General features: G+C 40.6%; 1 protein-coding gene across 4 annotated transcripts in view; it reads right to left on the bottom strand.

Moving 5' to 3' along the window:
- Positions 1-1,643: 1,643 nt before the first annotated feature.
- Positions 1,644-27,976, bottom strand: part of plcb4b (phospholipase C, beta 4b) — a 58,675-nt gene continuing 32,342 nt past the window's right edge. For all 4 annotated transcript variants that reach the window (XM_026318276.1, XM_026318275.1, XM_026318273.1 and 1 more), the window contains 36 exons: positions 25,935-26,015; positions 25,415-25,474; positions 23,154-23,297; positions 20,587-20,666; positions 20,394-20,447; positions 20,177-20,258; positions 19,932-20,032; positions 19,411-19,468; positions 18,444-18,552; positions 16,429-16,639; positions 16,135-16,228; positions 15,819-15,898; positions 15,623-15,707; positions 15,442-15,532; positions 15,245-15,340; positions 14,753-14,886; positions 14,255-14,350; positions 13,963-14,107; positions 13,641-13,725; positions 12,000-12,124; positions 11,065-11,116; positions 10,398-10,500; positions 9,901-10,065; positions 8,324-8,528; positions 7,440-7,528; positions 6,562-6,718; positions 6,425-6,474; positions 6,223-6,288; positions 5,548-5,663; positions 5,275-5,350; positions 5,015-5,190; positions 4,771-4,872; positions 4,547-4,604; positions 4,067-4,153; positions 3,340-3,376; positions 1,644-1,735 (listed from right to left, as the gene is read on the bottom strand). In XM_026318276.1, the coding sequence (XP_026174061.1) occupies positions 1,659-1,735; positions 3,340-3,376; positions 4,067-4,153; positions 4,547-4,604; positions 4,771-4,872; positions 5,015-5,190; positions 5,275-5,350; positions 5,548-5,663; positions 6,223-6,288; positions 6,425-6,474; positions 6,562-6,718; positions 7,440-7,528; positions 8,324-8,528; positions 9,901-10,065; positions 10,398-10,500; positions 11,065-11,116; positions 12,000-12,124; positions 13,641-13,725; positions 13,963-14,107; positions 14,255-14,350; positions 14,753-14,886; positions 15,245-15,340; positions 15,442-15,532; positions 15,623-15,707; positions 15,819-15,898; positions 16,135-16,228; positions 16,429-16,639; positions 18,444-18,552; positions 19,411-19,468; positions 19,932-20,032; positions 20,177-20,258; positions 20,394-20,447; positions 20,587-20,666; positions 23,154-23,297; positions 25,415-25,474; positions 25,935-26,015 (3,627 nt within the window). In that variant the 3' untranslated portion in view covers positions 1,644-1,658. The remainder of the gene's footprint in view (positions 1,736-3,339; positions 3,377-4,066; positions 4,154-4,546; positions 4,605-4,770; positions 4,873-5,014; positions 5,191-5,274; positions 5,351-5,547; positions 5,664-6,222; positions 6,289-6,424; positions 6,475-6,561; positions 6,719-7,439; positions 7,529-8,323; positions 8,529-9,900; positions 10,066-10,397; positions 10,501-11,064; positions 11,117-11,999; positions 12,125-13,640; positions 13,726-13,962; positions 14,108-14,254; positions 14,351-14,752; positions 14,887-15,244; positions 15,341-15,441; positions 15,533-15,622; positions 15,708-15,818; positions 15,899-16,134; positions 16,229-16,428; positions 16,640-18,443; positions 18,553-19,410; positions 19,469-19,931; positions 20,033-20,176; positions 20,259-20,393; positions 20,448-20,586; positions 20,667-23,153; positions 23,298-25,414; positions 25,475-25,934; positions 26,016-27,976) is intronic.

Here is a 27,976-nt window from a genome sequence, read left to right as displayed (position 1 = left end):
TCCCATGTTTTTGTATGTTTTCATATCATCATAATGACGTCTTGTCATTTTGGTCAATCTTAGTGTTATTATGCTGTGCTGTGTGAATGCCTGGCTTCTTCTTGTGTACACATACATTATAGTGTAGTACCAACAGGAATTACATTACAATAGACACAAGAGGACAATTCATTGCAGTGGCTTTTTGTCCAGCAGTGTTGGCAGGGCTGATTACTATACTGCATCCTTAGACCTTTTCCCCACAAGCTGTTACATTTAAAGGGAACCATTTGGGACCAGAGGTAGACCTCGTCTGATACTCCTGATGTGGACAGCGTGGGGCAGCCATGTTGCAGGCTTTGTCACGGTCATTCTGCCAGATCTCTCCTGACCAAAGCCCAGCATGAGAACAATGAGAACTACAAGCTGAGGTTGCTAAGGTGCAGTCAAGAAACTATTAAGGGAACACGTCACTTCAGTCTTACTGAGTATTAAACTGGTGAGACTTGCAGTTATATATTTTCAGTTAGGTGTGGTAACAACTAAATATCATTGCCTCGGTTAACAATAACAAGTACAAGTACAATAACTTTCATCATTACATCAAAGGCATAAAAACACCACATTTTAGTTACCATTACTGTAATATTATGTACGTTCTTTTAGGTGCTGCTGTAAAATCTCCTGAGAATTTTTTACACCCTAAACCTTGAGGTATAGTGTCCATCCTTAGTACGTGTGAGTTCGAGGTCCAGATTAGAAGTATAGAATGAAGTATTAAAGTCTTTTGCAATTGTAAACCTGTGAAAATTGAGCATAAGAAAATTTGAGAAACTGAAATGTAATTTCCAAGTGCAAATGAATCGGCTATTATACCATCTTTTGTGAATTTCCCAGTAAGAAGAAAAACAAATTTGACTGCGAAATTGGCCGTAATAATCAAGGTGAACATCTATCCATTGTGATCCCTTTATTGCCACTCCTTCATGCAGAGATTTCTTTTGTATTAAATACATTCTTATTGAAATACAGAAAACCTACAGTAGTGCATTGCTACATTTTCCACATTGTTATGTCAGGACAGGACTGGTGTGTGTGTGTGTGTGTCATACAGTGTATTTCACAAAGTTTATTCATTTGTGCTGAAATAACACAGAATGCTTATACATGTTCTTCTCTCCTCTTCCACACTGTTTCTGGTGTGGTTCATTGGGTACTGATTTAAAAAAAAAAAAAAACACGTCAGAGGGCACAGATGTCTGCTTTATCCGATCTTGACTGATCCTGTTTGTGTTGTATCAACGTGTCCACCAATAGTTGCAGTTGTGTTGCTCAGAGGATGCAGAGAACAGTGAGAGTGATTAAAAAAATTAAATCTATGTACAGTGAATCGGGGAACGTGTTTGACTCTGTTGTTCGACTTAGTAACATTTTCTCGATGAGTGGTTAAACCCCTTGTCAGACAGTGATAAGCACCCATGGCTCAGTGGTATAAAGAAGGAGTGAAGGAACAACAGCTGAGTAGTGGGAAGGGCTACTGTATGTGAACATGGCAGGAAAACACAGAGACAGTAATACAAACAGGGATTTCGTCTTGGTTGAAGAGAGTTGTCCATGGTGGAGTGTTTCTGCACCTGTGTATGAGTATACTTATGGTTTTTTATTTTTTTGTGTCAGACTCAGTCGCTTACACCACTGTGGCAGGTCTGCGGTCCATCTCCTCCTCCAGCTTCGCCATCTGCTGCATGTCCTTGGCCTTTAAAGAGACATAATACATATTTGTGCAAACATAGAAACTAGTCTTAAGCAAATGTTTGGGCACCTGTGTGCAAATTCCACATTTTGTTAATTTTGGTAAAGAGAAAAGTAAATGGAAGTGAAATAAATACAACCCCTGCAGCCAACACAGCTTTCTTCCAATGTTAATGCACTTTTAATATTTATTTCTTGAACGTTAAAAATAGAAATAGCGGTAATTGTGGCATGTGCAGTAGTTTGAGCTTAGTACTGTAGTAAACCCCCTTTTAGCAGATATCACGACATGCAAGCAATGTTTGCAGCCAGTTAAGAGGCTCTGCTCTGGATTTTTTCTGGCATTCTTTCTGCAGCTCACTTGCAAGTTCTGTGTTATTTTTAGTGTCTGGCACACACAGCATGTCTTAGATCTACCCACAGATTTTCAATGATGTTCACAACAGGGGACGTGAAGTCTGTTACAGATGCTTCAGCTTGTATTTCCTGAAGTAGCATGTGTTGGATTTTGAGGGCTAGTTTGGATTATTGGCCCACTGTAGCAGTCAGCCTGCCCACAGCCACTTATTTTGCTTCCAATGTTGACATAATGATGAAGGTATAGTTTCTTCTGACAACTTTGAAGACACAGATTTGTAACAATAAATAGAATGATGCATATTTTTCAGACATATTTGATATTCAGATATTTGATTCCTATTTTTCAGTTTCAAAACCATACGTTACACATTCTAAATTTATTTTTAACCAAGATTAGAAATTCCACTTCTTAATTTAGGGACTGTATTTTGACAACACAAATATTTAATTACATAATACAAATATGTAATTTGCACAGGAGTGTCCAAACCTTTGCATACATTAGTTTACCTCACACTGAATGCAGACCTGTAACACTGCAGTGGCTCCACCTTTTGTCTTTTATTACCATGTGTAAATATGTTGTTTTACGTTCTGAATATTGCTCATCAGTTGATCAGTGACACATTTGTTTCTACCTCAACAATAAGTCTTTCTGTTTGGTGCCAAACCCCAAGTGCTTTTGCAGGTATTATAACTGTATACTTAGTAAGAGTGACATATAATGGTTGCCACAAAATGTCTGCAGTGAGACACTGTCACACAGTATGAAAGCGATTATGAGCTGGAGTGATAGCACAGTGGTTGTGAGCTGGAGGTTTTTGCTTAGTAATAACTGGTAAGTCACAGTGATAAATGACTTGAGCTGCTGGTTGGCAGTGCTGACACCCTGAGAGCTGCAGATTCAAAATGTAGGAATGTGATTTCCCAGTACAAAAGGAAATGAATCACTTTTTATAAATCTTGCAGTTTCTTCAAAGTGGTGGCTTGTGTTGTATTTTTTCCCCCTGCTTTACTCAGTGGTGATTCACTCTAAGAGTGCTCATTATAGTAGTCATTTAATGACAGAAGATTACACATTTAAATTGGCTCAGCAGAAAACCAATGCAACAAAAAAAACCAACATGACAGAGGCAGAAGGTAAAGAAAGATGAGGAAACATGATCACGAAGTGATGCACTGATAGGAAGGTGATACTGCGAGGGAGGCGGTATCAGAGGTAGAGCTGAGTGAGATGGAGATGCCTACCTTGAACCTGTTTGTTTGCATGGTGTGATTTCAAAAGCTGTGCCGGAAGAAGCAAATCATATTAAAAAACAAATGGATATGTGTATAAATGTAAAACATGTACAGGTAATGGAGTGTGACAAATGGAAAAATAAATTGGAAAAATGGAGGCACGAAGCCTTCAAAAACCTTATGGACTATGCTTTCATGTAATTTCTTATATTTGTCGTGTACAATTTTAAAAAAGGACAGCGAGATATGGTTTACTCAAGTGTTGTAGTGAAAAGACATTGTAAAATCAGCAATGCTGAACAATAGCAATACGTGTGTAAGAAGAAAAGTTGTTTCATGAGCTGAGACTGATTTTCTGATAGGGACTTTGTGTTTATTCTTTGGGAGCAGAATTGCTTTTTGTCTTTGGAGTCCCTTTGGACAATTCAGATGTTAGCTATGTGGAAGACTTCCTGCAAAACTAATTACTGTTTACATCACAAATGATACAAACTGCTGCCATTATCCACGGAAGGAATCAGCAGCAAGCTGCACTAATCCCCAGCTACAGGTTTCATTTACACTTACAAAGCCACTGGAGCAACAATATCCATAAACAGAAAGATGTTTGGGTTTGTGTGTCGAATAAAGGCTGTGGTTAGACGTTTTAGCAGTTCAAATGAAGAACACTCAGCTAAAGACAGGCCAATTATCTCCAGTTGTTTTCTTCTAAAATCAAGTTCATTTAGTGCTTTACCTGCTCATTGAACTTCTCCAGTTTCTCCAGCTGTTCCCTCTGATTTTTCTCAAGCTGCTCCATCTCCTTCTGATGCTTCATGGCCAGCTGCAGGTGATACATTTACAACCATTCAGTCTGAGTTTCAAGCTCTGATTAGTAGTCAGATAAATACCACTGAACACACTGGTTTAGGATTGATTAGACTGATGTATATATATGTTTTTATTCTTGAAACTTTGAATTAAGATAACTGAAAACATCAGCGCAATTTCATCCACATTGTTTTAGTGTCACCTATATATTTTAGAAAATGTATTGTTAAGGTAATCCATTAGTGTATTTTTAATGCCAACCCTGTCACCCACCATACATATTGGATAAGTCTGGTCTATCACAAGTTAATTAATATTAGAACATTAAAGCACAAAAAGATTTTGTTAGTGTTTAATCATGCCTGGAGTATTTCCTGCTAAATAATAAAAGCAGTGAATAACGTACCCTCTTCCTTTCATCCAAGAACTTCTTGGTGTTGCTGCTGTTTAATTCTCGCACTCTCCTAAAGAGCAAAAAGAATAAATAGGATAAAGTATAAAACTAGGATGAATGAAGGGACCCTGATAATACAAATACCGTACAACGATTGTCACATCAAAATTCAACAGCAAACCAGCAAGTAAATAAATACATGATAAAAGGCACAGTATACATTGTGTGTGACCCACCTCTCTCTCTCAGCCTTGTTTTTGATAGTCTTGTCTTGGCTGATGGCTTTACTGTTCTCCATGGACACCTTGGCCTGGTTGGCTCGCATTTCTTTGCTTTGCCTAAAATCAGGAAACCAAAATCCACATGAACTGTAAGGACATCTGATTACAACTATGTACAACAACAGTAGCTGTATATCACCTACAGTAGATATGCCAATATGGGTGTGTGTGTGTGTGTGCGTGCGCACGTGCACCTCACCGTTCATGGATGAGTTTGAGCTGCATGGTCTGCTGCTCCTGGACACCGGCCAGGAGTTTCTTGAGGTGCTCACACTGCTGTGTGACATGGCTGTCCTTCATTTCCTGCTCCTCACTGCTGTGACTGCTGATTAGCTCCGACCACTCTTTGGTGTGCTGTGCTGTGATGTCCTTTATCTGCATGCACACGTCATGTACACACCTCAGTCAGTTATACACAGCTACAGTAAGGCACTTGTCACCACCATAGATAAATCTTACTTTGACTTTGTGATCTGTGACTAGAGTTTGGATCTTATCTTCTGTCTCCTTCTTCAGCTCTTGGCAGTTGTTTTCTCTGGATGAAAATCACATACATAAAAGTGACAATTAAGGACCATGCAAGTCAAGAGGAAAATATTTGGATGGTTAAAAAATTGTGTCCTTGAAAAGGTTTCCATCAAACATTGTGGCCAAAAATGGTATTTTTACATTTCAGCTCAAGCACATAGTAAACCTGGCTGGTGTTGCTGACGTTAAATGTGTTTCACTTACCCTCGTTTCTTGATGGCTTTCTCTAATAGTTTCTCCAGGGTTGTCTTCTCCTTATCGTGCAGAGACACCAACTTGTCCACTTGGCTGCAGTGGGCTTTCTGCATTACATTCTGATCCTGTTGTGGGGGGGACGAAATCCTGTATCCCTTTGTATATATACTGTGGAAGTGCAGTTTTGACTTGCACCTACTCCATAATTACATACGACTGCTAAGCCTCAAACTGAATTTGAAAGCAACCTGGCAGGTGCAGTATGTAAAAGTTATTATTTTAAAAACATGCACATTGCTGTTGACTACCCTGGGTAATGAGCCATATTTATTCAGTCAACAGATGGGTCTGGATGGTACTGTTATACATGTGCAAAACGACTCAACACTATGATAATCAATCTGCCATTAAGAATGAGCCAGCACTCACCATAGAGACCATGGTGAGTGCTGGTCAAAGGAAAGGGGCCTTTAGCAAGTCTAATTTCTTACAAAACATTAATTATGGGTATGGGTGTGTGTGTGTGTGTGTGTGTGTGTGTCACCTGGTATTCATCACATTGTGGGCACCTAAGCCTTGATCCTTTGTTCTGTTTCTGTCCCTCTGAGCATCAATAATTATCCTTTATAAACAGCATCTTGTTTGCATTATCAGCAGACAGCTCTGCATCAATCAGTCACTCACCTTTGAGTGTTTCTTCTTTAAAGTGTTGAGCTCCTTCTGTTGCTTTTTAATCAACTTAAGGTACGTCTGCAGTGGGAGAGGAGCATATGTAGTTATCTTGTACAGGCCATGTTGAGAGAAGCCTTTGGCCATTTGAATACAGTAAAGTAGTTACTTCTGTGAGGTATTTCATCAGGCACAGACTAATATTGATGTAACCAACCTTCATTTGTTTTAAGTCATCAATGCTGACGTTAGGCACAAGTGCAGAATCTGAAACAGAAAGATTATATTTTAACTCTTGTTTACACACTGTGCCTATGTACAGTATTTGTTTCTTGTATTTATGTGAGTATATACCTTTCTTGGTTTCTGCTGTGTTATTTTGGGCAGCATTGGAGGTCTGGCCCATGTCCGAGCTTGCCTGCGGTGTCACACTGGCCTTTACTGTGTCTCCTTTACCCTTTCCCTTCTTGTCATTTTTTGAGCTTCCACTGGGAACATCTGCTATGTCGTTCTACAACAGAGAAAGGACAGCTTTAAGAGGAAAGTAATATTTTTACTGTATGAATCACCCCTAACTACAGAGTTCACCTATACTTAGTTAACACTTTCTAGTAGTCTAGTGTTGTTTTTGAACTTGTGTTTCTTAAACTGAAGTTTCATCTGTGTGTCTTTATTACGTTGTGAGGACAGATTTTTGTTTGATTCCATCAATGTGAGGACATTTAAGCCAGATTGCACAACTCAAAAAGGCTGTTTGAGGTTTAAGAAGACATTATGGGACCAGACGCTGGTATGTGTACATTTGTTTTCATTCCTTGTGGGGACTTTACATTGTTTTACATTCATTTCCTAGAGACCTAACCCTAATCTTAAACCAGATAGTCAGTCTAAAGTGGATGATTTACATGGTGGTGCCCATGATAAGTCTATAAACAGGTGTCGGTTGTCACAATGTAAGAAATACATTAATTACATTAATGTTAAGTCCCCACAAGGAAATGTGTGTGTATGTATGGTTGTTTCTCCTATATTGTGGGGACCAAAACCTGTTTACACATTCACACCTGCTTCCTTGTGGGGACTGAGAAGGTACATGCAAATCATGTAAATCAATGAATTTTAAAAAGACAACCTGATTTAATGTTATGTTTGGTTAAGGTTAGAGTAAGTCTCCAGGAAATGAATGAATGAATTGATCTAAAGTGTGTGTCCGCATGCTTGTTGCCATGTACCGTGTCAATCCCCAGTGCCTTCATCTGGTCAGCCCTCTTCTCAGCTATGGTCAAGAACTTCTTTGGATCTGACAGAGCATCCACAATAGCTGAAACACACAAAACATTCATTAATAAGAGAGGATTGATTGTTAGGCTGAATATCTATCTTTTAATTTAAAGAGTAACAGCTTTTTTTCTTCCAGTTCTGTAACGAGCCATAGCTCAACCACTTCCTTTTGACATAGCATAGTATTTTACTTTAGGGTTGCTAATAGTGAAAGAATGAGAAAATAAAATGATAATATGAAATCAGAGATTTAAGGTGTATGAGCCAGTAAACACAGTGTCCAGCTAATTAGAACGATCTTCTTCTTCCATGCTAAAATAACAGAGAAAGCACACTAGTAAAGATCTTCACTTTTGTGTTTAAACAGCAGGGCTACTTCAGGACAGGAACTTATTCTGAGCTCTAAGTAAAGTGCTGTGTGTGTGTCTGGTAGAGAAGTGATTCCGGCAGCAGATCTTATAGAAGAAAGTTAATGGTTCCCCAGCCCAAGCCCCTTGGCTTTATTTAATGACAACTCCAATTGTCCTGCTCATTTGTATGCGTCTGCCTGTTTTAAACTATTACTGCAGAATCACTGTTATAATCGTTTGTGCCATGCCATTACTCCAAATGTTCAAACCAACCTAACCCAAGGCAAAGTGAGCAGGAGAGAGAGTTGCAATGCTTTTCTTTTTCATTTCTCTCCCTATAGGTTACAGAAGCCACTTTACTATCAGCCATGAATAAACTGAGGCAACAATTTCCATATGAAACTAACCTGTAATTCTGTGCATTGATGAACATCCAGCAATATAAAGTTTGGTAATTAATATGTGTGTGTTCCTGTTCCCCTCACCTCCGAAACCGTCGGGCACGTAGGTCTTGAGGATGATTTGGCAGAAGATGGTGGGTAATGACAGGGGCTTGTTGCCCTCGTTCCTCAGAGAGATGTGACGGTAACCAGCCTGCAGGCCGTCCAGAGGCAGGATGCGCTGGCCAATCAGCTTGTTGTTGTCGTCGTAGACTGCGATGCGCAGTACAGCCAGATCGGGTAAGATCACCTATGAGGGAGGGATGAAGGGAATAGAGGGTGGGAGGGAGAAGGAACCAGAAAAAAAAAAAAGAAAGATGGGATGAGAACAGAGGGAAGACAAAGGGGTGTGAGGACAAAAAGTGAGACAGTCAGGAGTCGGCCCTATGGAACTGTGGGAAGTCTACTGAACTCATTCTGCTGTGAAAAGTAAAGTAAATGACAAACTATTCTGTAGTCATTGCGGTAAAGTGATGTCTCTTTAAGCTAATGTAGAAACGGTATCAAAAGGAGGAAGGTCAAGGATGAAACTGAAACACAGTCACAAAGTGATATTGGGAAAAGGTGTGATAGAGCAAAACAACATATCTGACTACTGACAAGGCTATCTCCACAACTACCACACATCCAGGGAGTATATGTTGTATATGTTTATGTGTGTGTGTATGTAACTTTGTGGCTTTTGTGTGTAAACCTTTGGGGGAAGAAAGAGCGAAGGAGTGAGTCTTAACTGGCCTTGTGTGTGTGTGGAGATAAGCGAATGGAGAGTGGAGGATGATTAATACCTAGACGAAGGGAAAGGTAAGAGATAAGGCTGAAGAATACTCAGTAGAGATGAATGAGCAGAAGCACCCACTTGTGTGTACGCTTACACTGACGTAGCTTTGCTGATGTACCGTGTGTGAGTACTGGTGTATATTGTTTGCTGAGTCATCTTGACGGTGCAGTGTATGCACAAGTCCTGATAGTGTTTAGGGCATTTGTGTCTGTATGTGCAGTTCAGAGTGTGTGTGTGTGTGTGTGTGTGTGTGTATGAATGTGAGAAACGAGTCTTGGCAGCAGCTCTCTATGATGCCCTCTTTCATAGTACTATAAGTTTGTGTGTGTGTGTGAGCAGAGCAGCACTGCGGCAGGCTGTGATTGATGGTGTGTGTTAAGAAGCTGGAGTCACAGTCATGGCTGAGAGACTTGTTTTGCTGAGAGCAGCATGTTTCTCTCTTTTTTTTTGCTATATTCAATCTATCTCATTTTCTCTCTTTCCTCCATCTCTAATTGTTCATCTGTTTTCTGTTGTTCCTTTCTTTGATTTGTCTTGTATTTCTGACCCTTTCTCCTTTCTGTGAACCAGAACACAGCCACCTTCGATATGTCTCTTCCATCTGCTTCCTTCCTTTTCTCTATCCCTGTTGAAAGGACAGCATGAGTGGCTTCCTTTGTCCCTGAGACTCTTGTTCCAGTTCAAATCCTCTCTTCTTCCTCTACTGTTCAAATATCACAGTTTTCATCACAGTGCAAACAACATTAAAAGGATTTAAATATATGAAGAACATTTGTTTTTATTATGTACGACAACAAACCCTCCTTCTCCTCGCCCAATATCTCCCTCCCACCCTTCTCACTACCTTTCTGAAGACAAAGGGCTCCTCGTTGTAGGCAGGGTTCAGTCCATTGTTCATCACCATACGTGTGCGAAACTCCTTTCTGATAGTGTCTGTTGGCAACCCATACATGTCAACCTCAACGTAGGTGCCAATTTTCTTGTCTGACAGAAACTGCCCAGAAAACACCTGAAGTGACAGGGAGGACAACCAGAGTAATTATTCACTATGATTAGATCAAAGTAGGTATGAGGTGCAGTGAAGCACAATTTGCATCCTATTTAAGTTTTCATATGAATACCTACATCCATATGTGTAATATCACAAAAGCACTTTTACAGTTAAGTTAAGCAAAAGAGGAATAAAACTAAATATAAGCGTCTCTTGGAAATAGGGCACAACACAGTACTAAACTACCCCTTGTATAAATGGTGGTATATTTACACTTTATTATCTTTTTTAATTTTCATCTGTAGGATTTAACAGCTTTCTTTGGTGATTGTAGTGCTAGATGACCTGACCTGAACGCTGCAGGTTGCAGCGATGACACCATCCACCGGCGTCTCTGAGAACGGATCAAACATCCTGTCTGACCGCCGCATGAAGTCAGGCTTCAGCAGGTAGCTGACGCACACACAACAGAAAGAGAAAAAATGCACACAAAATGAATCTACCTTTAAGATTAAATATGGGAATGTTACATAAACTTTTAAACTAATGATGAAATATTCTGTTTCTGTAGATATTTATTATCAATTAAATGATCTGAAGTAAAAATAGAATGTAGGTTCTGTGTTTGGGGGTGTATGTTAATCGAGGGCCATCGGAGAGGCATTAGTTATAATGGGTTTCTGCAAAAGCCCTGGTCTCCCTACACAAGATTTCCAGCATTAGCAGTAAAATCTCTGCCCTCAGGGACTGTATTAGAACCGAGGGATGAAGACAAAGATGGAGAGAGGAAGAGATGGATGACTGCAGAGAGCCTCAGAGGCAACTGAGGAGGAGCTCACTACTCCAAAGCACTCATTGGCTCTCAGGACACACAGCACCTACAGTTGCCGCTAGCAACCAGTAATAAGATGTGACAAGCTTTAATTGATGAGCTTCAGAGAGGGGAGGAGAAAGAGGAATAGGACAGACAGGATGAATGGGAATGAGCTAAGGACAGGAGTGAGGAGCTGTACTAACCCACAGGAGCCGTTGTACTCAAACTTTCCCTGGTTCAGCTGCATGGCCAGGTCTAAGAGAGAGGACAGTGTGAGCGGTGTTTAGAAGATGAGATGAGACACAGACATCAGATTCTCACATTACTTGCACAAACATTAAGTTTCTAAACAATAAACATTTGAGTTTATCCAAATCTTTAGCTGTGAAGATTTTACTTGGTCAATGGTTTAACTTTTGCCAACTCTTCCTCCCCTCAAAACCTTTTATTTCTCCATCACAGAAACTACAAATCATGTGACCTCCCCCTCCAGCTTTGCACATGCCCTTCTCCCAGCCGGCCATATGGTCTGACCCCGCGCCTCTGGATATAGGGCAACAGCTGTGGTACAACAGGCATCACTCACAGTATAGGTAAGTATGTGGGAGCGGCAGTTTGGAAATGTGTGAAACAGTGTGATAGTATGAAAAAAAAAAGTCATCCATACCATTTTAGGAACTAAGAAGTAACTGGATTGTCTCCACAGGCGGAGTGTCAATGCTTATGTAGAACAATGGTTGATTGAGGTGCATGATAGATTTCTATGTCACAAATATGATAATTTGCTCAATCTACTTTTTGCTCAATCTACTTTTTTCCTTTAAAGATTTAGTTCATTCAAATTATGTATTGGTTTACCTGGAAGTAACTAAGAAAATGTGCAATAATGCCTGTTTTGTTCATGTTATGCTCGTCATCTTTGCATGTGTACATGTGCAAGTTGGTGGGTTGTAGAGGACTGACTGAATGTGGCTCCATGTTCGTCCTAAGCTATATATGCATGTTTTAACAAGTTTATGATGTGTGAATAAGGTCAGAAGGTCACTGTATGTTTGCATGTGTTTGTAACATAGACACACATTGTATATGGTGTATTTGTATGGGTGTGTGTAAGGTCAGAGGTTACGTGTTGTGGTACCTGGGGTCTGGAAGTTCAGTGAGACCATCTGGCAGCCTGCGTTCCAGAAGATCTGAGGCATGTAATTACTGGAGTCCACCCGGCCCCCTTTGGGGTAGATACGGCTCATCTGACGCTTGTTGTAGCTGCACTGACGCTCAGGAAAAAAAAAAAAAAAAAAAAAAAATAGAGGAGACCATGTGTGTTCCAGCACATGTGTGTTTGATTTGAGTGCATGTGGGTGCATCAAACAGACTGCAGGACTATTTTTAGTGTGAACAGCTTGGGTCAAGCAGTCCCACTGGAGGGCAGGAGGGAGAGAGAGAGAGAGGGATGAAAAGTGTACGAGTGTCACACACACATACACAGTCCAAAGGCACACTGGCCCCTAGAGGTCTCCAGTTTTATGTCTGAAAAACATCAGCCCTGACCTACCACTTCTTATTTAGGTGACCTTAAAACTCTGATTTTACCAGAAAGCGACAAAGCTATGCCACCTGTCTCTGAATCGCTTCCTGAACATGGTGGAAGGTTTTATGTGCCTTAGCGTTCTTGGGGCTGTGTTGTCACAACCCTACATAGGCTCTCCCAAATTGGGGATGGGCCAGACGAAGAGCAATTTGCGGAACAGCAATGAAGGACTTTTTTTTTTTTTTAAAGAATTGTTACTTTGCCTGGATTAGTGAAACCAGGGCTCTGTCTTGAAGCCAGACCCAGGAGGGGCAGCAAACTAAATGTCTGGTGGCCAGACCTTGACCCATGCAGTTGGAGCCACAATCCTGGAGGGATAAGCATTGCAGTCAGCTGGAGTGCAAGGCAGATGAGTTCTAGGAATGTCTAATAAGACTCCCCTAGGGTAGTTGGGCTCTCCTCCACACATAGCACAGCCTCAAAGTAAACTCCTGGAGAGGGGCTGAATTCTGTCTTATTCCAGAGACGGTGAGGGTGAGTTGCACCAGGCAGGTGTAGGGATAAATGTGATCTTATCTGGCATCCTTGGAGTCTATGGCTAGGGTCCTGGAAAGAGAAGGAACAAGGGGTGCAGTAGTTTTGTTGGGGACTTTCTACGCTCACATGGACAATGATTGACAAAGCTGGAGGGGTGTTTTTTAACCTTTATTTAGACTCAGGGAAGCCTCATTCTTATCTCTGATAGAGATCTCTAAGGTAGTTAAGAAGTGGCAAGGTGATGTGGATGGGATTCAAGATGCTGAAGTCTATGGACATTAATTGGACTGTCTTGGCTGACAAACCTCTTCAGTGTCACATGGTTGTCAGAGACAATGCTTGGGGAATGGCAGACCAGGGTGGTGGTTTCCATGTTTAAAAATGGGAACTAGAAGGTGTGCCCCAGTTACTGGGATATCCCACTGTGTAGGCTCCAGGGGAAAGCATATCCAACAGGGTGGAGAAAGGTGGACACTGTTCTGGACATTGAACCACTGCAAGATTAGTGGAGGAATCAAAGGAGTTAGGCCATCCAGTGTAAATGTGTTTTGTAGACAACCGTGTTCCTAAGAGGGTCTTGTGGGATTTTGCAAGATATATATGGGTGTGTTGATGTCACTATGAACTATCATGTCCCTATATAACTGGAATGTCCATATTAATATATTCAGAAAAATGCACTTCAATTGACTGGTGTCACAGTTCAAAGGATACTTGACAAATTCTATGGCATTAGTCTTCAGATAACCGAGGCCAACAGACTCATTGAAAGATGACATGTTATGGTGGATGTTCCTCTCTAAGAGACAAAAATGCATTAGTTGTATTTGGCATCGACAGCACAGGTCATAGTTCGTGCAAAGGAAAATTACATTTTAAGCATTTTGCTTTTATTCACAGTAAATTATATAGTACAAAGATGCTAAAACAAAAATATGAGTAAGTTTTTTGAATGACATTAGTTCAGTCCCAGATATCTGTATTCATTCATATCATGGCCATAGTATAGGATAATTAAAAAGAGGGTGCAACTCACCCTCTGCCACATCAAAACTCTGGAACTTGACAGGCTGTGCGTAGTTCACCATGGCTGAGAGATAAGGGTGGATGTTAGTGGTGGCTCCTACATAAGTATACTGAGCTATCAGCGCCTCTTCAGAGTCCTCTGCCACTTCCCCACCCTGCACAGGAAAGGTACACATTCACAATGTTAGGGTTGTACTATGTAGCGACTGTGTGTGTGTGTGTGTGTGTGTGTGTGTGTGTGTGCGTGTGCGTGTGTGTGTGCGTGAGAGAGTGAGAGAGGAGGAGTTGGGTGACATGCTTGCCTTCTTGTTACTGTCTTGGTCTGATGCCTCAGAGATATCTGTTGCATCTGTTGCTTCAGTGGGTTCGGAAATCTCTGTCACTTCATCATCAGGTACCTGAAAACACAGATTCCTCATCAATCATTTGCAAGATGATGTGTCATTAGTAGGAAGATAACCTTATCCACAACAATTTCCTTCTTTTTCTCTGCATTGATAAACAAAAAGCTGTAATATAGCTGTATAAAGTAATCATTTTAACTTGTTAGACACTTCTAACCACATTTTCCTTCTTTTTTTTGTTTCAGTGGGTGTTTCAGAATGAGAAGTAGGTGGACATGGTACTCTTCTACTTTCTCACTGACCTAAACAACATCCACTTGTTTGTTGTCAGAACAACAGCCTTTCTAAATCTCACTCCCCCAGTCATCTGCTGTAAGGCACTATTGATATGTGGTGGGCTCAAACATTAATTTTGGTATTTTCAGAGGCCACTTGATCCTCAAAGTGACAACCCACCTTCTTGATACTGTTATTGCGTTCTTCCTCTTTCCTTGAGCTTTGTGACAAACTGTTGGTGTCTTTCTCACTGGTTGCCTCTGACAGACTGGGGGCCTCTGAATTCAAATCCTTATCGTCAGCCTCTTTTTCTCCTGCACTCACACACGGCACAAAAAAAAAAAGTATATTGGAGCACATATTCTTTCCAGTAAACTGTATTTAATTTAGTCGTTATTTAAATAAGCTGTGTCACACATCTTTAGTTTGCAATGTTCACTTGCAGATTTTTGAAAAGTGTGTTTATTCTACAAATGTTGTGATTTTTTGAAATTAGTGTTTGCAAATCATCTTGCTGTCGACCACCATTTAAAACATCTTTGATATTTGCATTTTATAAGCATGTTATTCCTACAGATATGTATGCAGGCATAACCTGAGGTTATAGGTCTGATGTTACTTCTACCTGTATACACACACACAGAGCATATAGTAAACCACCATGTAACTCACCATTGTCTGCTTCCTCTTCATTCTCTTCTCCCATAATGATGGCAGGGGTGTTGGTCTCTCCTGCCTCCATGTGTTTCTTAAAGGCCTCTAGCTGTTCTGTAGTCCATTAGAAACACATTTTATATCACAACATCCAGTAAAGACGAAGTGACAATAAACAGATCTTTAACAAGTTGAAAGATAAGTTGTGTACATACTCTGTTCCACTTCAGGTTTCAAACGTTTGTTTTTGATGAGAATTTTACGTTTAAGGTCATTGGGAGAGGGTAATGGACGCGCAGGTTCAATCTGTCAGAGAAAACATTAACATACATTTAACTACTGTAATTTAAAAAAAAAAAAAAAAAAAAAGCACTGGGTCAGAAGGATAGTATTCACCGGATAGTTTTCCAGAGGCTGTTTAAGGAGGAATTCACCAAAGATCTCCTCGCAATATTTGGCCATCTTGTACTGCTGTGGTTTACTGTGAAAACACACACATGCACAAATGCTCAGAATGAATTGTGTCCATGTGATATAGATCTCAATAAAACACTGCCACAAATAATTACAAAAGCACAATCACTATGCCTACCTGCAATGATTTTCGAAGGACAAAATAACAGGATAATCTGAAGTTACAAATGCTGTCTCCTTGATTGCTTGGATAACATCCTTTGAGAAGAGGTGGTTATAAAAACAAAATGATTAAACATGAGAAAGAGAAGAAGAAAAGTTAAGACAAGGAAAATACAGTAAAAGAAATCGGAGGGAAAAGGCCATCACAGATGCAATAACCATACTCTAAACACAAGGGGGCAGGCACACGTTCTGAAACAATATTGAGGCAGCAGTCACAACTGTTGCATGTGAACAAAGCACATGCACTGTGCTGTGGTGCGTGAATTCACCTTGAACAGGATGTCTGTGCACATGGCTTTGCCATGAGTGATTATGGGCTCCTGGTCCTCTCCTTTTCCGTCCCAGCAGTCCAGCTCCACACACCTGACCAGACAGGAAAGCACAGAGGAACACTGTAAATGCAGACATCCACTGACCACCACAATTGACATATACCACTGAGGAACAGCTCATCCACAGATTGTATTGTCTGTGTGTCTTTTTGCATAAATACAACGGTTTTTGTGCAGCTACACATTTACATGTGCATTCCCATCCTAACAGACCATGACACCTTTATGTACCTGCACCCAGACAGCAGGACCTGGCGATACATCTCTACTGAGGACTTTCCACCAAACTGTCGGCCCGTCAGGTAGGTGTTGTGCGAGGAGCTGATGAAGTAGTGCGCGAGTGGCTGGTCCATTTCCTGGTACAGCTCCAGACGGTCCAAGAAAACTGGAGCATTTTCATCTGACATCAGGTACCGGCAGAACCCATCACTGGACATACGACCTGGTGAAGAATAGATAACGAATCATCTCTATTTCATACTAGAATAACTCTGAATGATGCTGTGGTGGGTGCAGCTTTCTAAAACAAACGGTTCAATCTTTCTTGCTTCAGATTAATAGTATTAGGATCAAATTGATTGATTGAGCCAAATTTGAATTTAATTTAAAAACTATTACAATGATTGAAGAAATTTCTCATTGTGCTGTCCTCACTGAACTGCTAACATATGATGGATTCCCTGCTAAGTGCACTGCTGGCTCCTGGCTAGATATTAAACTCAGGAGGCTGACAGAAATGGCTCACTATTGACAAAAGCTTGTACACAAACAGAAACAAATTGATTATTTGAGCAAACCTTTTGCTGTGCAGTTTGCACTGATTATAATGATAATTACATTTATGAGGAACTAGAAGATGGGCACTATTTAGTGTCAAAGGTATACTCAGTTAATGTAGTAGCAGTACTACCAGCTAACAGTCTGTCAGTAAACAAGTCTTTATATAAGTAGGGAGAAGCAGAAATGAACTGACTGTACACTATGTGCACATTTATTAAGGAAATGAGTATTTTGACCATATTGTCATTTTAATGCAAATTTGCCAACTCCAAGCTGTATAAATTTGACTGCCTATTGGATTTCAGCATACAAGGTGATGTGCATTTGTGCATTGAGGGAGGGTGTGGCCCTAGGAGACTAACACCCTATATCAGGTGTGCACAATTGTTAGACAGCTTCTTTTCAACAGACAAAACGGGCCAGAAAAGAGATTTAACAGACTCTGAAACGTGTTGTGAGAAAAAGACGCAAATTAACTAGATTAAGATTAGATTAAGATTTGAGATCGCGGCTGGATCACCGATGGGCATAGAGCTCCACTCCGACTCAGACGCCAGCAAGGAGGAGTTGGGGTACTGGTGTGGGCTGGAATTATTAAAGACCTATTATTGGACCTTTTCGGGTGGAAGATGGACTCAAACTGAACTCCCAAACCTACTGTCAGTTTCTAGAAGGAACTCTCTTTAAACAGTGGTACAGGAAAAAGTCTGCATCTTTCAAGAAGACCATGATTTTTATGCAGGACAATGCTCCATCTCACGCATCGAAGTACTCCGCTGCATGCCAGTAAAGGCCTTAAAGATGAAAGAATAATGACATGGCCTCCTTCCTCACCTGACCTAAACCCTATTGAGAACTTATGGGCCTTTCTTAAACGTGAGATTTACAGTGAAGGAAAACAGTACACCTCTGTGCACAGTGTCTGGGAGGCTGTGGTTGCTGCTGCACAAAAAGCTGATGGTCAGGAAATCAAGAAACTGACAGACTCCATGGATGGAAAACTTTTGAGTGTTATTGAAAAGAAGGGTGGCTATATTGGTCAGTGATTTATTTTTTAAAATGATAAAAATGTTTATTTGTAAATTGAGTTGTTTCTTTATTATTCTAACATTAACAGACGAAAATAATCAAGTGAGATGTTGCGTAATAATTCTGCACACTAATAGTTGCCTAATAATTCTGCACACAGATATTTTTGTACAAAAGCCAAATCCTCACTTTCACTTCTTTAAATATTGAGGTTTGAAGTTCATAAACATTTTGGTTTGACCAAGAGCACTGCTGTTAAATAATAAATCTAATCCTCAAAAATGCAACTTGCCTAATAATTGTGCACACAGTGTAGTACTTATTTCAGCAGAAAACCTGACTAATTGTCTGGTGTTTCATACTGCAGCTTTGGGGTTACACTGGCAGATGGCAGCACAGCCTCAAATATCTGCCCCTTCCTTTTTTTTTTTTTTAACCTTTCTTCTTCAGCTCCTCATCGCGCTCATATTTCTCGATGATCTGCATGGCTCTCTTGGGGTCGTAGAATGGGAACAGAATCTCATTTAACCTCGGGTCACGCTGGTTCTGTGGAACAACACATGTACACACTGAGTCATCCACTTATGTACTGTCAACAAAAACAATTGTTTCCAAACACAAACCCGATCTACAAACATTTTGTACTGACACACAGGACAACTTCAAGCAACATGGGACATAGGGCCAACAGGGCTCGTTATCATTTCCTGATTTGGACTAATATAAATTTTCTTAAGATTGTTATTCTAAATCAGAATAGCTGCAAATACAGAGCACTTAGGTCTGAACAGGTTGTACAAAACAAAATTTCTTTATTTTCTTTTTCTTTTAACAAGTGTAAGTGTTTAAAAGCAAGAATATCTTGTGTGTTAGTGGTGTTTGGGGAAGCTCTACTTTGGAAAATCAACAGCATCACTACTTCTCTATAGTGCCATTGTCCACTTGACTGGTGAAAATGAATCTAACCAAAGCTGTGGCTCCAGAAGATGATGTACAGGATTGGGCATAAGCAACACACGCCACTGTGCTGTGGAGGGACTTAGCAGGTATTCAGCCACACAGACGAGCACGGCCACAGACATAGACAGCAGAAAACAACAGGATAGAAACTGCTACCCCCTCGTTACCATGGCAACACCAATCAGACACAGGGAGGCAAGCTGCGGTAGGGAGAACATGGGGGAATGGGGTGCAGGCTGGGCATGCAGAATAGGGGAGTAGGTTGAAGTTGCCCTTGCAGGCTGACTGAAAGTTAAATCTTTTGTCCGGCCTATTAACTGAGGGTCGCCTGATGTGCAGTCGAGGCTGGAGGACAACTTCTACCCACAGCGAGATGGGGGTAAAGCAGGGAAGTTGCACCGGCAAGTCAAATACACAGAAGTTTATAAATAATAAAGAGCTTACTTCATTCAGAAAGCTGACTAACTGGTCTACAGTTAAATAATCAGTTTTGTTCCCATTGCTGCAAAGAAATTAATTAGAAAAGAAAAAAAAAAACAAAATGTTATGCTTCTTTAAATAGACACCCCCATAGCCATTCAGAGTCAGTTAAATTACACAGCAGTCCCTACTTTTACACTTTCAGTAACATGTTAATCATCATCATTTTTCTAAATGTTGTCAATAGGCTCAATGTAATTAATGGTGAACTGTTGAAGCAGGTTAGGCTGTCCAGACATAGTTAGTGCAGCAGGCGCAGAAACATTTGTTCTGATTATTTCCAACAAGATGCAGTAGCTCACACTTGGAGAGTATGTTAACTGTGGATATCATTGTTCTATTTAGGCATAGGGTAGCATGGGTACAGTACAATGTAATACTACAGTAAGTTCTGGTTACTGTCGCATTATTATTTTTGAGGTACAAGATCAATACAAATTACCGTAACAAAGAAGAGTGCCAACTGGTTAAGAAGGGAAACTCACATTTTCTTGAAGAGTTCCTCAATGTCTGTGCGAGGACAGATCTTCTGTGTGAGTGCGTAGAAGATGTCAAAGGTGAAATCTGATGGTTCAATCTCATCATTCTGTGGATCATAATTAAGCCACCGATTGTTACAAACAGAGCTGTTTCCTTCAGCTGTTAATGTTTTAACACAAATTTTACAGTTTTAATCAAGAACACAACAGATTCATCTGACCACCACAGTTTATAGCCAATTTTGTCCAACCTTTCCACTTGGAAGGCCTAAATCCTTTAGAGCCTGGAAGATCCCTTTCTCTGTCTTCCCTGATGCAAATGTCCGTGTAATGCTGTAAATGAGAAAGTGAGGGAAGAAAAGACAGAACAGGCTAAGAGCCAAGGTGACTGAATTATGCTAGAACTAAGTGATTCTGGTAAAAACATGGCACAACAGCTGGCAAAATATCTCATCTACTAACACTTACCCTCTCACAGGGATCTTCCCATTCACATTAGTCAGGAAGCACATTCTCATCCAGCTAAATGAAAGAAGGAAGTAAAGACAGAACAACAGATTAGAGAAAGAAGCATATTTATGACACATATTTGGGGAAAGATCCTGTACTATTCAGGGCGAAGGGCTGAGGAAATTACTAGTGTGCAGTAAAATGCACTCACTGTTTCTTGAGGCAGGTCATTGGACAGACGTTGTTGGCCTTAAAGTTGTGAATCACTGACCTCAAACCCTCAATCCACTTCTGCAAACAAACAAGCACAAGTACTCAGGACACACAGTCTCAACACACTGACCAACAGGAACGCACACATGCGCAGCAGCCCAGAGGGTATCCAGAGTTTGCGTTGTGTTTAGAAGGGAGTGTCTTTGGGGAAATAAACACATGCAAATGAATTGCCTCGTTAATTCGCACATGGATGAGCGCCGGTACAGGGCAATCACGAACACACGCACACACACACACACACACACACACACACACACACACACACACACACACACACACACACACACACACACACACACACACACACACACACACACCAAAACACGCACACAGTGGTAAACACAGTGAGCTCTTTCAAGGCTACGCACAGTGACATAAAACAAACAGCTGGAGACGGCCCTGTAGCTTTACATGGACACGCTGCTGACAGTATGGACGGAAACATCACCGAGGATGATAATGTGAACAATTCTGACCATCCGGGCTTCCTGTCTCTGAACGTGCTCTGCCTCTTCTCCACTTCCACCGCAAATTATTACTGACATCATTGTAAACATTAAACAAGATAACGGCTGCAGCAGAGTTAGTCTGTTGGGTGTGTGTGTGTTTGTGCCAATGTATGTCTCTGATGTAAATAACTGCCATCTCCCGAGGCCTCCTGCTTGGGACCACCTCCATACTGGGAGGTGCTCATGGTGTCACAGTGTTTTTGTAGGAGGGGGACAGAAATAGCAGGAATTAATGAGTTTTAGTTTGTGGGAGACAAGGGCGTGTACCTGAATCTGTGTGTGCTTGTTGTTTACCTTCAGGCTTTTGCATTAATATCATCAGCAGCCCTGTGGCACTGAGCTCTTCAGAGGCCAAACATCATTTATAACACCCATCACCACCAAAACACCCCCTCAAGGGACCTGCATAAACACTAACACATTGGTGCCAAACAACAGATCTGTGCTGGCACAAAACTGGATTCAAACTGCAGACATTTTTCGACAGATTAAAAATCTTTTAAAGCATTACTTCAGAATATTTTCATTACAGCTACAGTGTGCTGGGACTTTCAGTCATTCTAGTTATGTTCCGTCACTGCCAGTGAACTTGCTTTACTGTGAACTATCTTCCAATACAAACAATTGTGGAGGACAAATCCTGTCCAAGTTTACAAGTTCTCTGGCATCAAAATTACATTTGTATGTCATTCATGAACTTTCTGGCTTGGAGTCTTTAAAACCTCTGGCCCACACTGGATGTATCACTAAAGCCGATACATTAGTTGACTTCTAATCCTTCTATTTTCTCTGTAAGTTTCTTTTGCTGTCTGTAATCTAACCAAATGTGAGAGAATAAAATAATAATGTGACTATTTTCTAGTTTTTTCATACTGTCAACAAAGCTCATGAAACAACCGAAACTAAACATGTCTTACAGAACACTAGTATCCACAGCCTCATACAGTTACATCATTTAGCCACGCCACTGCAGTGGGCGACATGTTCCTCATTGTTATGAACACAATAACTCAATGTCACATAGAGTGTGCTGCATGATATTAATCTGCAGTTAAAAATAGCCCCCAACAAATGAGTATTGTTTTATTTATAAACTACAGTGCCCAGCTGAAATTACTTTAATATGGACAAATGGCCTTGTTGCTGAGTGCCACAGAGAAGGTAGGAGTATTAAGAGGTCAGTCAACTATTATTGATTTTTGGTCGTGTCTGTGGTCAAATCAGAAAGGGAGTGATTTCACGGCATGAGGGAATCCAGTGCTTTTGCAATACTGTATCCAAATATGGTCACCCAACAAAGAGATTGGAATTTGAGAGCTAGAAAGAGAAAGATGTTTCTCTACTCAGCCGGTCAGATTCCTCTCAAGACTTTCTCCTAGGTAAGTGGGAAGAAAAACAGAGATAGACAGTGAAAGAAAGGAAAAAAGAGCAAGGAGGCTGAGAGCTAGACGAAAAGGATGAGAAAATAACAGCAAAAGCACGGAAGGACACAGCGAGTGAGAGACGAGGTGAGAAAAATGAGTCACTCTGAACGCGTCTATCAGTGTGAACCACAGTCAATTTTTTCTTGTGAAGGAGTTGGGACTAACCATTAACCTGGCATTTTATTTTATTCCTGATATTTGTGTCAGGTGTTTTTTTGGGAGGGCGGGGGCTTTTATATGCGATGTGAAAATGCTGAATAAACGAGGGGTGTACTCCAAGCACTAAACAGATTTCATAGTGTATTTGTTTTTTCAAAACAAATATCCTCTGACCATCAATGGCTCTGCCCTCTTAGGGCGTTAGGAAATTTGGCAAAAATACGTTTAGTTCTGTCCATGTTTCTGCTGATCAGATATCGACTTATTTCCAAAGGTGATGTACACTGAAGAGACTTGCACCTACTAACCTTTACACAAAGATAAAATTTTTTTTTTTTTTTTCCCCATTTCACACCGTAAATCATAACCACAGAGCCAACACACTGAGCATTGAAAATAAATGTAATTACCCTGGCTGTGTCTGGGTTGTCTGCCACCAAGAACATGAAGTTCAGGTTGACGAGGTCTGTGCCGCTGCAGATACAGATGATGCAACCCTCCAAGTCTGCCTCAGTCTTTCCAGTGGCCTCGAATGATGACAAGATCTTAGGGTCCTGAGGACGCAGGAGAAAGACAAAGACAGCTTAGTAGGCAAATAAACAGGCCACCGCAAAACAGTCAACAGTGATGAGAACACACCAGAGAACATAAGCTCAGAGAGGAATTTGTTATTGCTGTTGTGGAGAAGCTTCGGAGATTTAAATAAGTGTAATATGCAGTATTTTTCATGCTCGTGAGACTTAAAGCTTCATGTCTTTCAAAGGTAAATGTAACGATATGATAAACTTCTTGTGGAGGAACAAATTGAAATATTAAGTTCAGAAGCTGTTAACACTCATCACATTATTGTGACAGATTACTGAAGAGTTGCACTGAATCCAGATTTGGACGTGATCAGCAACACTTCAGACACCACTTAACCGGACGAGGGTGGAAAAGGTTAGCATAACTGTTGTCAAGTGGTAACTCTTAAAATGTTAAAAAGATCCCATAACATGATATTACCTTATCAGTTAGAAATAACTGACATGAAGTTTGGTATCAGAGCTATTATTTTTTGGTTTTGTGTGTTTTAAGGAATCAAAACACAATGACATGTAAGTCTGTTTTGAGCCATACAAAGAATAATAAATGCAAGGCTCTGCAAATCATAGTTCTAACAGTAGGTTTGTATTTACTTGTTGACAGTTTTTTCTGCTCTTATTATGACGTTAAAGATCAAATCAACAGGTTTCAGACTGCAAAACTGGAGACTTTCTGAATACCTTTACAATGCTAGCTGGTCAGTAAGACCAATTCAAAACCCCAAATGCTCTTAAGAATACAAGAATCTAGGAATACATTTATGTGTGGGTCATGTTTGATGGGAAAAACTTGTGATGTGATATACCACAGGAAAATAAAACTCAAAAGCATTCTCTCAGCATGACGACTTCTCATCTTTTCAACCAGATTTCAGCTCGTCACCATAGTCACCATGGAGGATAGTATTGCTATTTTTTTGTTGTGCGATTGAATTAACAGCACCAGGCAACAGGTTCTGTTGTTTTAAAACCTCAGCCAGAAATCATCCACTGCCATTCATCTTTTCTTGTTCATTGGATTATCTGAAACGGCTCTGAGGGCTTATATAACCATATTAGCCTGTGAGGAAAAGCCCAGCTACAGTATCAGTTGTTAGTCTGCTACTTATAAAGGAGCACACAGCATTTGGAGGGGTGCTGTTAGCCTGCGGTATCTGTAAACGTGCCCTTACACATGCACCTACACAGCCACACAGAGGACCAAACAAACAGACCTCCCACTGCTGTCAACAGTAACGGTTACGCATACAGCATGCACCACTGTCTCCTGTCAGGACTCTGACTTTGAGTGGCTTGACAGGTTAGCATCCTAATTGAAGGCAGGGATCTGCGTGGGTATTCCCATAATAGCTTTCATAATTCATTTGCTGTGCTTGATGCCAAATAGGACAATATAATGTGTCACTACAAGCTACACTGCACAAATCGATATTTAACATACAGAGAGGCCATACAGCTTTATGTTTGTGTGTATGTATCTGGCTCCATACCAGCTAAATAAATAGCTGACTAGTTACAGAAAATTCTGAATAGAGACGGTTGGCACATTCTGGCTATTTTGAGGTCAGCTTCCTATTACATGACAAAGAAAAGTCATTCTGACAGAAACAGAACATCTTATACCTGTGAGCTTTGAATCCCATAGTGTGAACGTTTTAACCCAGTGCTTCTCTGACAGCACATCATAATAGGACTGGAAGCCCAGGTGTCATTATTCCTCTCTGGGTCAAAAGCACAAGCTAGGACTGCAAATAACTTTCTGATACAGCCTGTGGCTAAACCCAGTCAGGGCTGTGTAAATATTGAGGAGTTAAATATTTCATGTTTATGTTCTCCAAGTGCCCTGGTTGAATCTGGTATTTCAGAGAGAATCTCTGCAGTGAGAACTTAACTGAGAGCCCGAGATCACTGAAGTCACTGAAGTCTTGGCTATCAAAGCATGAGTAACGTTCCTGATGTGGCGGTGTCACTAGATTCTTAACAAGACGACCATTATGGAAGCAAGAGGCAGAATGTGGGTAAGGTGGGCAGAAACTGTGAATGATGTGAGGGCAGAAAAGAAGAAATTGTTCTTCCTGAGGTCTCACCTTTGGGACGGCACCAACACGAATACTGTTGATGAGGGAACACTCAAGAACCTGGCCTTCCTGCAGAAGGACACACAAAGAAAGACAGAGAGAATGAGAGAGGAAGGAGGAGGAATGAAAAAATTATAAATACAAAACACATGGGTCACAGTTCATAATGTTTGTGACATCACTTCTAATACTCTGTACACAGCAGTAAAAGTACAACCTGTCAGCAACAGTTTAACATAGATCATCAACACCTGCAACAAATACGTTACTGGATCCTTTCTGAATTAATACTATACGTACAGAAACCAGCTTACTGTGTTTCTGGGTGCTGTGCCAATGTTATGTTTTAGAATTATGTGCACTAAAGCTGTGTTTTTGTTCTTGTTTTAAAGGTTTTCAATGAAAAGGGGAGATTTCTTAAAACATTTTGTTAGATGCAGTTTTCTATGCATAACAGATACTGTTTTTCCTCTTTACATAATCCCATGGAAGACCAGAGAATGCAGAGGTGTAAAGGTGGAGGATCTACCTTTCCCTCACTCTTCCAGGTGATGAAAAAGCCATACTCATCCACCTTCATCTGACAGTTGGGCTCAAAGATGTAAGGGTCCTGTGGAGAGGAAAAGCAGTTTTTTAATGAGATAAGGGCGCTTCATCAATCATCATTTGACATGACGAAACATTAAAGAGCCAGCCTGTTTAAAACACATAAGGTTTATGTAACCAGGCAAATGGACGTAGCACTAATTCCTTTTCTAATGCAAACCTGTCTACATAAAGACAGATGCATGCAAGAAGACACACAAGGTTTGTGCAAATACATTCTGTATGTACACATTACGTGCAGAGAGACCACGTTTAAGGCAAACACAACATGAGGTAAATGTGACTGCCATAACCTGTTTAATGCAAACATCATCTGGCTGGAACAAAGTCCCAGACCCAGGACGTGAACATGACTTAGATGCATCTACCCAGAATTGTCAGTTTATTATGCACATTTAACTAAAACTAATGCAACAACCCTGCAATAATTAATGGAACTGATCATGTTCAGCTTTTGTTCAAACAGTTTGACAGATAGGAGCTGATTCAGCTGTATAATCACTTAGTTTGTGCTGCTGCTGAACTGTATTGTATTATATGAAGAGGAATTTCTGTTATTTAGCCTTAATGAGAAAAGTGGGGTGTATAAAATAACCTGTCAGTTTAACACACTAAAATTCAACAGCAGCACAGCTGAATCAACAACTCTTTAACACAGAATGTTATCAACTTCATAAAGGAGGATTTTTGCTGGATTAGACTGCATTAGTTTAACTGAGCGAGTGTGTGTGTACGCACGCGTCTATGAGTGATCCTGGAGTGTGCTAACTATGCTACTAGAATGCTAATGCACACATATACTGTAGTTGAACATGCGCTGATCATTAAATGCTGTAGCAGTAAATTTACTAACATTAAATAGCTTATCTCACACATTTTTCACTCAGTTTAATTAGCTGCTGTAAGCTGTAACTGCTCTGATCAGTGACCTGGTCAAAGTGTAAATTCTTTATCCCATTCAAATCATACTGCTAAGCAGGATAAAACACAACCAAAAAAGGAGATCGCTCCTGGGTCACACTAATATTAGGAATGGAGAACAGTGTCTCTCACACACACACACACACACACACACACACACACACACACACACACACACACACACACACACACACACACACACACACACACACACACACACACACACACACACACACACACACACACACACACACACACACACACACACACACACACAATTTATTACTTCAGGATGTTACTGACATTAGATACGCTGCTGAAAATACGACAGATGGCTTATTATCTGGCTGTTTTTCTTACTGTCCTATCCTGTCACCAGTATAACCAATAAACCAATAGAACAATCCTACTTCCATTTAGGAAGACTTGAGTCTGCTGTAAGTGCTGTTAAAAGCTTGACTGGGGGAAAAACCCCATCTAAAACATCATTGACGGGGTTTTCAGTTGCACAGATTGAAGCCACCTCTATGAGGATGGTCCCAAACAAGAACCCGACTATGATTACACTATGGGGTAGCTAATTCTTGTAAAGCTAAAAGGGTTGTGATAACACTCAGTCCATCCTCATACAAAGGAGACATTAGATGAGGGTCCAACAAGTGCCGTCTCTCTCGGGAGGTGGACAGATAAAGACTTCTGGTTATGGTAGTCCAGGGAGCTAACACAGGCACAAACACACACACAAAAAAAGTCCTTTGTTTACATCTGCATGATCGACCATAAAGGCACCCTACATAAAACACTCAAACTGAGTCATGCACATACAGACGCTCTCATCCACACACATGACCTACAGCATTTAACAAGCAAGATCAACAGGAGCCACTGGCTGGGTGATAAAAACACTGCTGGTAGTCAGCAGTGAAACGGCTTAAATGATTTAACAAAAAAAAAAAACAAAAACAGTATTCATAATGCAAAAATCCAAAGTAATGACTGTCAATCTCTACTTTTTGTATTTTGTTTTTTAGCTGTATTATTACT

Source organism: Mastacembelus armatus, chromosome 24 (genome assembly GCF_900324485.2).
Source record: "Mastacembelus armatus chromosome 24, fMasArm1.2, whole genome shotgun sequence".
NCBI classification, from domain to species: Eukaryota; Metazoa; Chordata; class Actinopteri; order Synbranchiformes; family Mastacembelidae; genus Mastacembelus; species Mastacembelus armatus.
Note: the sequence above shows the minus strand (reverse complement) of the source record. Positions and strands in the feature narration are given on the sequence as shown.